This window comes from Sorex araneus, chromosome 2 (assembly GCF_027595985.1).
Source record: "Sorex araneus isolate mSorAra2 chromosome 2, mSorAra2.pri, whole genome shotgun sequence".
Classification (NCBI taxonomy): domain Eukaryota; kingdom Metazoa; phylum Chordata; class Mammalia; order Eulipotyphla; family Soricidae; genus Sorex; species Sorex araneus.
Window position 1 is genome coordinate 359,026,108 of NC_073303.1, and position 15,177 is coordinate 359,041,284.

The window sequence follows — 15,177 nt, forward strand, 5'->3', positions numbered from 1 at the left end:
CTTGCATTCCTGGCAGTGTGCTGGTTCTGTCATAGCTCCGGGCGCTCCAGAAAGCAGAGTCGCCTAGACTGTGCTTGGTGCATGTGGGTGGCACCGGGCATTGAACCCACACCCTCCCACTTGCAAGGTGGGAGTTGGAGCTCCGAGCCATCCCTGGGGCCCCTCTGTCGGGCTTCTTTCCTGCTCCCTGACAAGTGCTCTGGGGATACCATTACAAGGAGCCAGATCCACCCCCAGTCCTTGTCTCCGGAGGAGTCTAGCCTCAGGCAGAGCTCCCAGACCTCCTCCAGCCATCCGTGACCTTGAATAAGTCACTCACCCCTCTGGGTGTCGCCTCACTTTCTTTTCTTAAGCAACAGATTTTTATTCTTCCACTGTTCAGAAGCCTGATAGCAAGCAGCAAGCTGAGTCCTTCAGTGTGTAGTGGGAGCCTGTGAAGGCCAGTTTCTTCTTCTTTTTATTTTATTTTGCTCGTTTATTTATTTATTTTTATTGAATCGCATTATAAAATTGTTCATGATTACATTTCACTCGTACAATGTTCCAACACTCATCCCTCCACCAGTGTAATTTCCCAGCATCAGTGTCCCCAGTTTCCCTCCCACCCCTTCAGCCCCCCCCACCACCATCCAGCCTGCCTCTATGGCAGACACGTCCCTTCTCTTTCTCTCTTTCTCTCTTTCTCTTCCTCTCTCATTTTAGGCACTAGAGCTTGCAATACAGATGCTGAAAGCTTATCATGTATATCCCTTTACCTACTTTCAACCCAGTTCTTGTCCAGAGTGACCATTTCCAACTAGTACTATCATAATGGACCCTCCTCTAGCTTAACTACCCTCCATTCCCACACCTTTGTGGTAATTTCCAACCACTGACCAGTCCTCCGGATCCATTTTTCCTGGCCTTTGGACATTGGTTTCATACTGGATTGGGGTTTTGTTGGAATTTTTTTGCATTTTAAATAATTGCAGTCATTCTATATTTGTCCTTCTCTTTCTGTCTCATTTCACTCAGTATAATACTCTCCAAGTCCATCTGCTTATAGGCAAATTTCATGACCTCATTTTCCCTAACAGCTGTGTAGTATTCCATTGTGTAGATGTGCCATAATTTCTTCTGCATTCGTTGCAGCACTATTCACATGGCCAGAATCTGGAAACAAACTTAGCTCCTGATAACAGACAAACGGACAGAGAAACTATGTTGAGGCCAGTTCCTTAGCCGACGCTGCTGGTGACCCTTGGTGTGCATTCTCACTTTGAGTCACATGACTCCTGTTCCCATTTTGACTCTCCCATGGAATTCCCTCTGTGTGGTTCTGTGTCTGCGTCTCATTTTCTCTCTTCTTACGAGGACACGGCCATTCTGTAACAAGAATTTGGGTCCATCTTCTACCTTATGCCAATATGACCTCAACCTTAATAATTACGTCTGTACTGACCCTATTTCCAAATAAAGTCATCTGACAGAAGATCACTTAACAAACTTTGGGAGATTACATGAATTTGGTGGAGAAAACACTGTAAAATCCAGTGTAGTAAGAGAAAAGATAAGTTCAAAAAGAAAGCAGTACTCGGGGCTGGAGTGATAGCACAATGGGTAGGGCGTTTGCCTTGCATCGGCTGACCCAGGTTCAATTCCCAGCATCCCCTATAGTCCCCTGAGCACTGGCAGGAGTAATTCCTGAGTGCATGAGCCAAGAATTACCCCTGAGCATCGTCAGGTGTGACCCAAAAACCAAAAAAAAAAAAAAAAAGAAAAGAAAGCAGCACATGGCCTCAGCAAAACTCCTGAATGACTGGTAACAGGAAGGGAATCTGCCATTCTGACTTAAGTGTCTCTACTTAAATTCTCTCTGTGGGTCTCTACCTTCTAATAAACTGGACAAGTTTAAAACGTTTCTCTAGTTCCCTTACTTTTGAGGTCTGAAAAGCAGCCCCCTGCAGAACTGTCGCTGGAGGCTGGGAAGCGTCACGAGAAAGAAAATCACACACACACACACACACACACACACACACACACACACACACACACACACACACACACACACAGGCCCAGCGAGTGACTGCATGTCCTGCTCTGCTCCCCACAGCCATCGACTTCCTGGAGAAGATCCTGACCTTTAACCCCATGGACCGCCTGACCGCTGAGATGGGGCTGCAGCACCCCTACTTGAGCCCGTACTCGTGCCCCGAGGATGAGCCCACCTCGCAGCACCCCTTCCGCATCGAGGACGAGATCGATGACATCCTGCTGATGGCCGCCAACCAGAGCCAGCTCTCCAACTGGGACAGGTGCGTCAGGATGCCTGGCGCTGTCCCAGGACGCGCACCCTGCCCTCCCCCAAGCCCTTTGACCTCTCCTCCTCCCTGACTTCCTGCCGCCTCCCAAGTTACATAACCCCAGGGTTGCTCCCCGCCACTCAGCAATCTCCCTTCTCTGCCATTCCTGTTCCAGACACCCTCCCCAGCATATGAACTGGCGTGTCCTACTCTGGGGGATGCCTCTGTGCCATTCCCCCGCCATGGGCTCTCCTGCATCCCAATGTTGCCACACACAGGGTGAACCCAGTATGGGCCCAGCCTTTAATCAGGACCCCTGAGTAGGACCAGTCTAGCCCAATGAGATTTTGACCATGGAAAGGCAACCCGCAGCCATGCCAGGCAAGAAACAGAGCCGGGGGCCCGGAGAGCGAGTGCAGCTGGGGCACCTGTTCCATTACCGATTCAACCCCCAGCATCACTTGTTTGACCCCCAGCACCTGTGTCAGTTTCCCCAAATCCCACCAGGAGTGATTCCTGAGCACAGAGCCGGGAGTAAACCCCGAACGCCCCTGGGGGTCGCCCTGAAACCAGAAAACAAAAGGAAGGGATAGAAAGGAAGCCAGACCGGCCAGGAAGCATCCCTGTGAGGTGCTTGTGTCTGCGGCTCCTGAGAGCACCTGCCACGGAGCCAGCAGCAGCAGCAGCAGCACAGAAGGTTCGAGATTGGAGTGGGGTCCTGAAGCTGGTCCCTGGCCCGCACGCATCAGTGCATCCCTAACCTGCATCCCCAGTCACGAACCCCCAGGATGCGAAAGCTGCACGGCCGGGTCTGGGCTCTGCACCCTGACATCTCTCCCAGAGATCAGCCAGAAGCAGCCCTGAGTCCTGACGCCTGGGCCGCGGGGTGGGGGCGTGGGGGGGCGCTCGTGAACTTCTGGGTCCCTTCCTGCCCTGAGTTCAGCACACAGACATGGCCATCTGCTCGTCCAGGGAGGGGCCCGCGAGGGGCTCAGTTTAGAAGCAGGCTTGGGGGGATTTAGCAGGCAGGGCTCTCGGGGACGCGGCAGGTGCCCTGCTGTGGTGAGAAATGTGACGGCAGCTTACATAAGGGACAGATGAGCAGTGTCTCCTCTCCCGTCATGGGACGATGACGGGTTTCAGATGAGGGAGGCGGGGGGAGAGCCGGGCAGCGTGGCTATTTTGGGAGCCATTCATTGGCACGTGGGTTGTTGTCATCTGTGTTCACTGGAGTTGGCAGCAAAGAAAAAAGAAGACCCTCTGCCACTCCGTGCCAGGCGTGCCCGGGACGATGCCCCCTACAGTCCCTCCACCTTCACCCCTCCGTATCCAGGTGCCTGGGGTGTCGGCTCAGCAAGCTTGGCCTGAGTTTGGACACAGAGTTGGTGCCAGCAACAAGGTGTGGCCACACCAACACTGACCCCTCTAACCCTGAGCCCCTTTCCCATCCCAGCGGCCTGAGGGAGGAGGGTGACAGGGGCCGTCCCTGTGGCCCAGCACCCGTTCCCCTCGGAGCACACATGCCCGCATCACTGGCCCTGAGCACGTTCGCCCTTGGCCTCTGGCCACCGGGCACTATTGTGTGTTTCTCCCAGGAGGTGGGCTCTCCACTGAGAGCAGGAGGGGCGGGGCTGTGCCCCCACCCCCCACAAACCACGTCCTGTGCACGGCTGGCCGCTGCCTCCTCCGGCCCCTCATGCAGCCCACCACTGGCCCTTGAAGGGTCCCGTTTCTCCTGTGTGAACAGGAGGCGGTGTCTGCGCCCGGCTCCCTGCTGTGGGTCTGAGTCAGGCGCCTGGTACCGGGAGGAAGGGCACAGTCCTGGCTGCCCGCCTGCCCACCTGTCTGCCTTCCCCGGCCCATCTGCCTCCTGCAGGCCTCCCCCCTACACTCACCTGTCCCCCACCCACTTCCTCACCACTCGCCTGTCTGTCTGCTTGTATTCTGCCTGCCCCCTGCCTGTCTACCCCTCCACTGCCCCCCCACCGCTTACCTGCTCCCCCCCCGCCCAGCCCCCCCTTCTATCCATGCCCCTTGACCTCTATCCCTGGCCCCCTGGGCCCCTGCTCCACTGTCTCCTGCCCCCTGCCTGCCCCTCCCCCTCCCCACCTCTGCCCTTCCTGCCTCTTCCCTGCCCCCGACCTGCCTACCTCCCCTGCCCCCCAACTCCTGCTATCCCCTGCCCACCTCCTGGCTGCTTGACTGCCCCCTGCCCTCCGGTCCTTCCCTTGCTCGGAGCTAGCTGACCTCCTCATCCCTGGCTGCAGGCCGGGGTAGACACGAAGGGCTGGAGAGGAGAGGGTGCCCCTGCATGCAGGAGCCCCAGGCTTGATGCCCAGCACTGCATGGGCCTCCAAGGACCTCAGAGTGACCTCCCCCACCCCCACCCCGGCACACACACATACACTCTCCCGACACTACCAGTGAGGCGGAAAAAATACTCAGGCAGGTGGGAGGGACAGTGCAGGGGTTAAGGCACTTGCCTTGCACCTGGATCAAAACCCTGTTTTGATCCTGGCACCCTCTGGAGTCCATGGGGCCCAGAAACAGGAGCGATTCCTGAGCACAGCCAGGTATGACCCCAACACCAAAGACTGGAAAAAGGAGCAGAAGCTTTTTAGTTTAATGTAGTCCCATCTGTTGATCTCTGTTTTTACTAGATTGCTTAGTTCCGTGTCACCTTTGAAGATACCTTTATCTTCAATATCGTGGAGGGTTTTGCCGACCTTGTCTTCAATGTACCTTATGGTTTGTGGTCTGATGTTGAGGTCTTTAATCCATTTTGATCTGACTTTTGTGCATGGTGTCAGGTCGAGTTCTAAGCCCATTTTTTTGCATGTGGTTGTCCAGTTGTGAAGACTGGAAAAAGGAAAACACAAAAAGATGAAAAGGAAGTTTCACCAGGGCAGAGATTTTGCTGTTTTGTGGCCGTGGTGTCTGCTCGTGCCTGGGATTTGTCTGGCTCATAGTACGGGCTCAAAAAATATTGTCAGGGGAGCCAGAACGATAGTAGAGCCGGTAGGGCATTTGCCTGGCGTGCAGCTGGTGGTGTATGTGTGTGTGTGTGTGTGTGTGTGTGTGTGTGTGTGTGTGTGTGTGTGTGTGTGTGTGAATGAATCCCCAACCTCACATATAGTCCCCGAGCACTGTCGAGTGAATCCTGAGTGCAGAGCCAGGAGTAACTTACCCCTGAGCATTGCTGGGTGTGACCCCCCCTCCCGTCCCCCAACAAACAAGATACTGGCAGGGTGCAGCGGGGCTGATCCCCTTAGTCCCAGGAAAGGGGTCCCACACCCTCCACCCCCACCCCCGCGAGCGCCCTCCTGGTGTAAGGGGGCTGGGCAGTGAGCGGGAGGCCAACCCCATCCCGTCTGTCCCCGCGCAGGTACCCCGTGAGCCTGTCGTCGGACCTGGAGTGGCGGCCGGACCGGTGCCCCGACGCCAGCGAGGGGCAGCGCGACCCGCGGGCAGGCTCGGCGCCGCTGGCCGAGGACGTGCAGGTGGACCCGCGCAAGGACTCGCACGGCAGCTCCGAGCGCTTCCTGGAGCAGTCGCAGCCGTCCATGGAGCGCTCGTGCGACTACAAGGTGGGCTCGCCGTCCTACCTGGACAAGCTGCTGTGGCGCGACAGCAAGCCGCACCACTACTCGGAGCCCAAGCTCATCCTGGACCTGTCGCACTGGAAGCAGACGGCGGCGGCCGCGGCGGCGGCTGCGGCGACAACGACGACGACGGGGTCCGAGCCCGGGCCGCGCGCGCAGGGCCAGGACGAGCCCGCCAGCCTCTTCCTGGAGATCGCGCAGTGGGTGCAGAGCACGCAGGGCGGCCCCGAGCGCGCCAGCCCACCCCCCGACGCCCCCGAGCCTCGCCCCCCGGCCTCCCCGCCCAGCCGCCTGGCCCCCCTGGACGGCGGCGCCAGCCCCCAGTTCGACCTGGACGTGTTCATCTCGCGAGCCCTGAAGCTTTGCACCAAGCCCGAGGACCTGCCGGACAATAAACTGGGTGACCTCAATGGCGCCTGCATCACCGAGCACCCTGGCGACCTGGTGCAGGCCGAGGCCTTCTCCAAAGAAAGGTGGTGAGGGCCCAAGGGGACCCCCGTCCCCCGCCAGCCGGAGTCCCCCCCACCCCGGGCGGGTGAAGCCTGTGCGGGCAGCAGGGGACGCCTCCCTGGCCCCTCCACCACCCCATCATTCCCCTCTCTGGCCGCCCTGGCTTAGCAGAAGCGTCGGAAGCGCCGCAGGAGCCGGACGGGACTGTCCATTTCTTAAACTGCCTTAATAACTAGCCTTTAACCTCTGGGAGCGAGTCTGAACAGGAGCCTGGTTGGGGGAGGGGAGGGGCATGGAGCACTTGCCCAGCGAAGAGGATGCCTCTGCAGGGAAGGATGGGGTGTGGGTGCAAGTCTGCGCGCCCTCCACAGCTGGCCGGGTGCAGGGGAAGCCCAGTGGTTAGTGTCTGAAGCCATCTGCGTGTGCATCAGCAGGAAATGACAGGTGGGGACAAGAGGGTGTGACAAGGTCAGGGTCGGGGAGCTTACCTGGAAGCTCAGACTCCTGGGCCACCCACCCCTTCAGACACTCTCTCCCGGTCTCACACCTCCTACCTAGCCCTGAGGTAGGTTCTGGCCGTTAGGTCAGAAAACAACACCCGGGATGTTTCCTTCCTATCCACGCGGACACATCCAACACTCTCATTCACTGCAAAGCCCGCTGGCTCCCCAGCTTGGGATCGGAGCCCCCGTTTCTTTCCCCTCGTCATTAAGCATCCTTCTCCTGGCTTCTCAAAAGTGCTGAAATCCGCTCAGTCACCTCACCTCCTCTTTTCCCCCCTCCCCCCCAACCCTCACCCCCTGCGCAAGCTGAAATCTTGGTTTTTAGCTCAGACCAGCGTGGGGTCTAGGGGTCAACCAGCTCATCCATCAGGCCTTGTGTACACGCCTCCCCCCCAGAACCCCGATGCACTTTCCTGACCCAGGCACTGACACAAAGCCACAGCCCTAGTTCCTGAGGGGACCCTCCACACGGTGAGCACGAAGACAGCAAGTCCAAGGACCCCGTGACCCCTGCATACCTCCCCGCCCCCACAACACCTCTGCCATGTGCTCAGCATTATCCACACGGGTGGGGGAGAGCACCGAGGTGCCCATCGTAGAGCATCCGTGTCAGAGAGATTTCACCTTCCATCTCTCACACTTCATGAGAAACCGCCCCTGGTTTCCATCATGCCCGTAGCCCTGGCAGAGAGACACAGAGAGAACATGCTCCTAAGAAACGCATTTACAGAGCCTGAGGACAGAAGCTATCTGGGAAAGGAACATCTGAAAGGTGGGGTACCCACAGTGAGAGCCCTCGGGGGTCAGGCAACACCCTGGAGACCCCACAAAGGGAAGGCGTCAGAGCCAGCAGCCCCTCTCTCTTAGCGGAGGCCGGGATGAGTTTGGAGCAGACAGACAGACAGAGAAGCACTCACACGGCCAGGTGCAGTGTCCAGAGGCATCACTGGCCCCTGGAATGCTCTGCCCTTTCTTTCCCTTCCCTGCCTGACAACCCCAAAGATTCCCCCCTGCCCCGGAAGTGTAGCACAGCTGTGAGCAGGGGACTCTCCCCCCTCTCCCCCCCGCAGCGTGGTCTTGGGCTGTGTTCATCCTCACCTCAGCAGCACCTTAAACCCAATCAGCTAACTAGGATTTGTACATTGAAACAGGCAACACATTAGCAACCTATATTTAAAACCCGAATTAATCACACTGACCGATTTTTCAAAGGAAAATGTAAATAGGTAGTGTGTGTTTTGTTTTCTTTCCAAGACAAGGACACGTACACTGACCGCCCTCATGTGCCATCTGTCCTTCAAGGGTGGCTTTGCTTTTTTGGGAACAAGCTGCTGATCTTGACCGGGAATTCATACGTGATTGTTCTGACAGAGAAATTGTTACTACTCCTCGTGTTTTAAAAAAAGAAATTTATTAAACCTTATTAAACTTGATCAGAATGGGCCAAATAAAGTTTTATTGGAACATGGATTCATTTATTTGCCAAAGTAGTCGCTCCTTCCTGGGCAGATTTTTCTCCCGTCTTGGTGGTGGTTGACCCCTTGGGTCCTTGCTTACCTCTTCCCCTAGATTCCTGACAGTTCCTGTTTTCAGAGGTTGCACGTGTTGAAACTGAAGCCCAAGTCACAAAAGGTAACATCATGAAATTTGGGGGTGCTGACTTTAAAAAAAGTACCAACCAAAGACATACATACCTGAGATTCCATCCAACTGATGTCAACCCTGTAGTAATACCTGGGTCAAAGTGTTGGTTCTAACCAGCAATAGAAATCGAAAGAGCAAGGAGGGGTTTTCAGTGGTGTTTGTTTTAACTTCAAATGAAGTTGAAACAGTTAAATCAGCAGATTAAAAAAAGGGGGGGGCCGGAACGATAGCACAGTGGGTAGGGCATTCGCCTTGCATGTGGCTGACCTGGGTTCGATCCCTGGCATCCCATATGGTCCCCCAAGCACCGCCAGGAGTACTTCCTGAGTGCAAAGCTAGGAGTAACCCCTGAGCATCGCTGGGTGTCCAAAAAGCAAAAAAGAAAAAGAAACCCAGATAAAAAAAAAAAAGAGAGAAGATGGGAATTTACAAAGCACTTATTCCAATGCCCTCATTTTGCAGATAACTGGATCCAAGGTAGAACAGTAATTTACCCACAGCACATTATTACAGAGCCAGAGCCAGGACCCAAAGCATCTTTCCAGAATCAAACTCATCCCCATCAGCCCAAAGGGGGTAGGAGGCTGGGTCTGAGACTTGAAACAAGCTTAGCCATAAGACAAGGACAAGGACCTCAAAGCGTAAGAAATCTATGCCATAGTTTTCTCCTCTCCTGGCATGGTGCCTTAGAGGCCTTCAGAATGGCCCAGCGTTTGCCCTACCATCATTGCCAGCTGTCCAGCAGTACATCTTCCGGCAACACTCAGCTCTCTGGACCCCTGGCAGAGAATTATTTACCTTTATACCAAAATGGTTGGGCACCAAAGTTTGCATGTGGCGTGTGCCCTGGCCAATTTGGTGGCGTTTGCGCCATGAGAACCAAAAGTTCTCAAGAGGCACCTAAACAAAGCAACATGTCAGCTGGGCCTGCGGTGGCTCCCCGTGCGCCGATGTCTGAGCCGGATCAGTTCTGCTTTCCTGATCGAAGAGCAAAAGTCATCGTGCGAGTATTGAAGACACACTTAAGCCACAGACCTGTGCCCTTAAGGCTACACTGACCCTTGACCCTGAGCTTTGCTTCCTTCGTTACACTCAGACCATTACAAGCCCTGCCAGGTTTTGAACCTCGAGCTCCCAGAGGACTTAGTTTCCACCCAGTTTCCTCACACCCAAGGTTCCCTGCTCCTGGGGACCCGAAGGCTGGCCTGGGGTGCTGATGATTCATTTCCGGATTTCACCAGGCACCAGGAGCAAGTGCTCTGCGCATTCTGCTCTGTGCCTTGATTTCCCCACCTGGATGGTCTTCCCTCCCCGGGGCGCAGAAGCAAGTGCAGAGTCCCAGGAAGTCTCTTCAAAGATGGGAGGTAAGGCCAGTGGCCACCTCTGAGACCCAGTGTCCAGTCCTGCCTCCCTGGCATGTTCCTGTTGTAGCCAGGGGTACACGGCGTCCTCAGCTTCACAGAAGAACAGGGGCCCGCAGACCCTCCCAGGGCGGCGGGGAGGGGCTGAGTCCAGAGACAAGGACCCTCGGAGGAAACGACCGTGCCAGCTGTCTGGCCTGGCCAGAGACTCCCCTCCCGGCGTCACCCCAACTGCCTTCCTCCATGCAGAGACCCCGAGTTTCCAAACCTAAAAGCCGAGTGTGAGATCGCAGCCATCTTCATCGCTGTCCTTCTGGGCCGGGCCCCATAGAGGACAGGCTCGGGTGCTAGATCCCTCGGATGAGGGGCAGGTGGGGGAAGGGAAGGTGTCAGGCAGCCCTCTTGAAGCTGCCTCTCTCCTCTCTCCTTCATATGTCACCTGCGAGCACTCTGGTTGTAGCTCCAGCCCTTTCGTGATGAGTCTCTGCTCTGGAAATTCCCCAAAGTTAGCGCTTGGGTTGCTTCCCACTGAGGAGCCCTGAGCCAAGGGGGGCAGGGGTGGGGGTGGAGGGGGGTAAAGAGGAAACCAATGACTCTGGGGTCAGTAACTCACCACATGAGTCTCGGGACTGGGAAGCATTGTTGCAGCCATATGTATGGTTCATTACAGGGAAAGGATCCCCAAGAGCAATGGGAGAAGGTGCAAGGCCACGGCCAGGGGGACGCAGGGTGCCAAAGCCCACATGTGCCCTCCCAAGGGAGCTGTATAGGACACAATTGTCCAGGCAGCAGGGGAGGGCTGTCATCCAGGAGCCTTCACTGAGTCTCGCTGCCCAGGGTTTTCACTGGGGGTAGGACAGGTAGGACAGTCCGACTCGGTCTCTCTGTCCTGTCCCCTGAGGCTAAACTGAAACAACAAGACCGAGGGCCTCGGACATACGAAATCACTCTCAGAGGAAAGACCATAAGAAGAGACAGACAGACAGAGAAAGAGAGAGTGTGTCTGCCATAGAGGCAGACGGAGGGTGAGTGGGAGGGAAACTGGGGATATTGTCACTGTCACTGTTGTCCCGTTGTTCATCGATTTGCTCGAGTGGGCACCAGTAATGTCTCCATTGTGAGACTTGTTACTGTTTTTTGGCATATTGAATACACTACAGGTAGCTTGCCAGGCTCTGCGGTGCAGGTGGGATACTCTCAATAGCTTGCTGGGCTCTCCGAGAGGGACAGAGGAATCAAACCCGGGTCGGTCGCGTGCAAGGCAAACACCCTACCTACTGTGCTATTGCTCTGGTGGTGGGAAATGTACTGGTGGAGGGATGGGTGCTGGAACACTGTATGATTGAAACCTGACCATGAACTGAGCTTTGTAATAACTGTATCTCATGGTGATTCAAAATAATAAAAATAATCACTGTGTCCCTGTCATCCCGTTGTTCATCAATTTGCTCGAGCAGGCGCCAGTAACATCTCCATTCAAATAAAGACCATTTCGTGGCTTATGTCCCTCGGTGCCTTCTGAAAATGGATCTTTCTTTGAAATAGAGAAGGTTCAAGAAACGAGGGTCTGCTGAGTCTAAGGCGTCGTGGCAATCCGAAACTCGGTGTGAGTTTGTCTTTGGTGAACATCACTGCAAGGCTGGGGCAACGCAGCCATTTGCAAGAGAGATGTGATAGTTTAAGCCTGGGCAGCGTTGTTAAAATACAGTAATCAAGCCGGCACGCTGCGAGGAAGGAGCTAGGCAACGACGCCCGAGACGCCTTTTCCTGTCAGTCATGGTTCATTAAAGAAGCCGGAGCTGCCTACAGAGCCGAGAGCCGCTCATGCTTCATCCTGTCGGCATGGTGCTCATCACCCGGGCGGCTGGGCAGGGCGTGATGGAAATGCTCATTTCCAGCTCCCCCAGAGCTGTGCCCGGGCTGAGGGAGCGCTCGGTGGCCTCTGGCTCAGTGATGCCAACACTCTGCAAGAGGCAAGACTGAGAACTGGGGGTGTCCACAGCCGGGCTCTTTCCTGGGGGCGCTGGAGGCAAGAAAGAAGGGAAGGCTGCAGCTCTCCCACCGGCCCCCGGCCGGCAGCTGCGGCTTAATCCCGAGTGTCAGGCCTGGGTCCTCAGCCCACATTATTATGGATATTTCTGTGCTTCCCAGTGCGATTAATGTTTGTGCCGGTGAGCTTTAAGAAATCAAATTGCTCTCCCAAATGGAGGTGGGAGTCTCCCCGGGAACAGGGAAGGCTGAGTAGAATAAAAAATTGAATCCCCACGCCGGCTGAGAAGAAATACCCTTCTTTCTCGGGAAGAAGCGCGGCGTGGTGTCAAACATAGTGTGATGTCCATTAGGCGAATAGACCTGGTGGCGTGGGAATGGGATATAAGGGGGAAATTATGTACATGGAACAGTGGGACGCTGGTGGAATCTCGAGCCGGAGCCGATACCAGCGCAGGACCTCTGGTTCCAGAAACTGCCTGCAGACACTCTGCTGGTCTATCAACTAAGCCAGAGCCCCACGCCTGCTGATGACGGGAAATAACCACCCTTTTCGGTTTTTTTTCCCTTGTCAGGCAGCGTGGCGATTACAAAACAGGCGTGAACTCGGTGGCGCGGGGCAAGGGGGAAAAAGAAAAGTTAGGTAACAAACAGCGGGACTTAATATCTCTATATTCTTAGCAGTGGAGAACTATCAAATGCCTCCTTGGCAATAGGACTGCTTTTCTTTTTTGGGGGAAACCCCAACAACGGTAGTGAGTTATGTGTTGAAACATGGAATGTAATCGTGATAAGGCGTAAATGAAGCGAAGCATCATTTACAAGGGTGGGGACTGGGGAGGTGGGAGGGGGCGGCGGGTATACTGGGGGGGTTGGTGATGGAAGATGGGCACTGGTGAAGGGAAGGGTGTTTGAGAATTGTATAACCGACATAATCCTGAGAACTATGTAACCCTCCACATGGTGATTCAATAAAAAAAATAAATAAATTAAAATAAAAAAAAAAAATTGAAGTCCCAGAGCAAGAAGAAATTCTGCCAGCAGACAGGAGCCGGAGACTCGGGCACTGGGGGCTAAGTGGGGTCAGAACTGTGGGCTGCCGTGTACTTCCTGCTTCAGTAATCACAGGGGAGAAAGGAGGAGAGAAGGGGGCAAAGGGGGTGGGGAGAGAGAGAGAGAGAGAGAGAGAGAGAGAGAGAGAGAGAGAGAGAGAGAGAAGGCAAGGGGAAAAGGAAGGGGGGAGAGAAGCAGAAAGGGGAGAGTGAGGGAGAGGGAGATAGAGAGAGAGAAGGAGAGAGGGAGGGAGAGAGAGAGAGAGGAGAGAGGGAGAGAGAGGAGAGAGAGGGAATGAGAGAGATGGGGAGAGGGAGACAGGGAGAGATGGAGAAAAAGGAAGTGAGAGAGAGGGGAGAGGGAGGAAGAGAGAAAGAGAGAAAGAAAGAGAGTAAGAGGAAAAGAGAGAGAGGGAGGGAGGGGGGATGCCCTGGTGTTCCTCTTTCTTCTTTTCTTCCCCTGCATGTATCTAACCTCACCTGGGTCTTGAGCACCCCCTGCGTGAGCTCAGAGCTGAGAGCCACTGATTCCACATCTTTACCTGGGGCTTGGCCTTGCCCACGGGGCCCTGCACTGAACTCCCACAGCAGACTTGGATCTGGGGAAGCTTCATCCCCGCAGCGCCCACCCACATTTGGGCCCGGTGAGCAGCAGGGCTGTTTGGGTGGGGAGCGCGATGAGAGCAGGAGGGAAGGAAGACAGTGGGAGAACCCCCAGGGCCAATTTCCCGCCTTCCACCTTGGACTGGGGATTTGGCAAGGACAGAGATCAGTGAGTATCCGAAGAAGACCTCTGGCCGAGGTGTGCAAATGGGCTGCAGTTGTCCCTGGGAGCACGGCAGAGAGACCGAGGGCTGCAGGTTATTAGTGCAATCAAATCTACCACGATCTGGGAGCGTGCCCACAGACATCCCCTGGCAGCAGGTCGCAGCTGCGTTTACCAAATGGCTCTCATTAAATTAATTCTATGACACTGGGCAGTGCATTCAATGCCCTCGAGAAGTCTTGATGAAATTAGGCATATTTGGGCCGAGGATATCATCTACTGCATGGAGCCTCCCCTGGAGAGCAGCCGAAGGCCAGCAGGGCCAGGGGACGATGCCGGGTCCCAGGGAAGCTGGTGGGGCCTGGGAGCTGCCGTCCTTCCTTCTAGGTGACCGAGGAAGGGGACCCCAAGGCACTTCCATCTATCCTGCCTGCCAGTCTCTCTGGAGACTCACACCCTCGCTTTCCTGCCCCTCCGGGAAGCCCTGGCTGCTCCGGGCACTCAGGCAGGTCCTGGGGCACTTCTCAATACTCAAGGACACCTTCGACCCGCTGCTTCCTGCCTTCTGGACGGAAGCTGCAGCGGCTGCTGTCTGGACCGAGAGCCGTGAGCTCAAGAGCAGAAAACCCAGGCGGCCTGTGGTGCCGGAAACCAGGGATGAGAAGAATCACGTCCTCGGTGAAGACCGCCTCCAGCCACCACACGGGTCTGAGGGCTGACTCTGCAGACCCCTGACTCAGGGAGCACTGCAACCCCAGAGGGGTGATAGAGTCTCAGTGACACATTTTTTTCCCTCACTTGCACCCCAGTAAAGTGGGGCTGTTTCTGCACTCTGCGACTGGACCTCACTCTTCCCACCCCTGCAGCTTGGCAAACTTCCCCGGAGGTCTTGACATCCAGGTTCCTAACAGCTGCAGTGAGTCAATTCAGCTTCGTACTTGTGGACCCTCGGCTGGCCCTGCTGCTGCATTTCTCCCCAGCCTCATCTCTTTGCTGGCAGAGGAACGTGGCTTCTCCCAGAGTGTACGGGCCCAAGCTCCAATGCCCAGCCGCTGTCTGAACTCTCCGGGGACTTTAGTTGTAGTGCTTTGGTTTATGGGCCACACCTGGTTGTGCACGGGGCTTACTCCTGGCTCTGTGCTCAGGGACCACTCCTGGCAGGGCGTAGGGGACCCTATGGGATGACAGATGGAATCTGGGTCAGCTGTTGTGCAAGACAAGAGCCCTCCCCGCGGTGCCATCGCTCCAGCCCTGAGCGCGCTTGTTTACTAAGAAACAGTGATGTTGGTTCTCGCTGCCTCCCGCCACGTGGGGAGGCCTTAATGTGTTCCTAACCTGGCGTGTTCCAGCCAGGTTGTCTCGCGAGCCTATTTCTAGATGTGTTTACTGAGCGCCTCTCCGGGAGAGCGGCAGTCCCCGCCCACCTGCTCAGGCCCTCCCACCTAACTTTCCCTTCTGCTCCTGGCTCCTCTCCTTGCATTTGCCAGTAGAAGATGAGCATCCATTTGGAGAAACTCCCACCCACAGG

General features: G+C 55.6%; 1 protein-coding gene across 9 annotated transcripts in view; it reads left to right on the forward strand.

The window, feature by feature from the left end:
- Nucleotides 1–8,307, forward strand: part of MAPK4 (mitogen-activated protein kinase 4) — a 148,158-nt gene extending 139,851 nt beyond the window's left edge. For all 9 annotated transcript variants that reach the window (XM_055125353.1, XM_055125351.1, XM_055125347.1 and 6 more), the window contains 2 exons: nt 2,093–2,294; nt 5,668–8,307. In XM_055125353.1, coding sequence (XP_054981328.1) covers nt 2,093–2,294; nt 5,668–6,364 — 899 coding nt within the window. In that variant the 3' untranslated portion in view covers nt 6,365–8,307. The remainder of the gene's footprint in view (nt 1–2,092; nt 2,295–5,667) is intronic.
- The last annotated feature ends 6,870 nt before the right edge of the window (nt 8,308–15,177 follow it).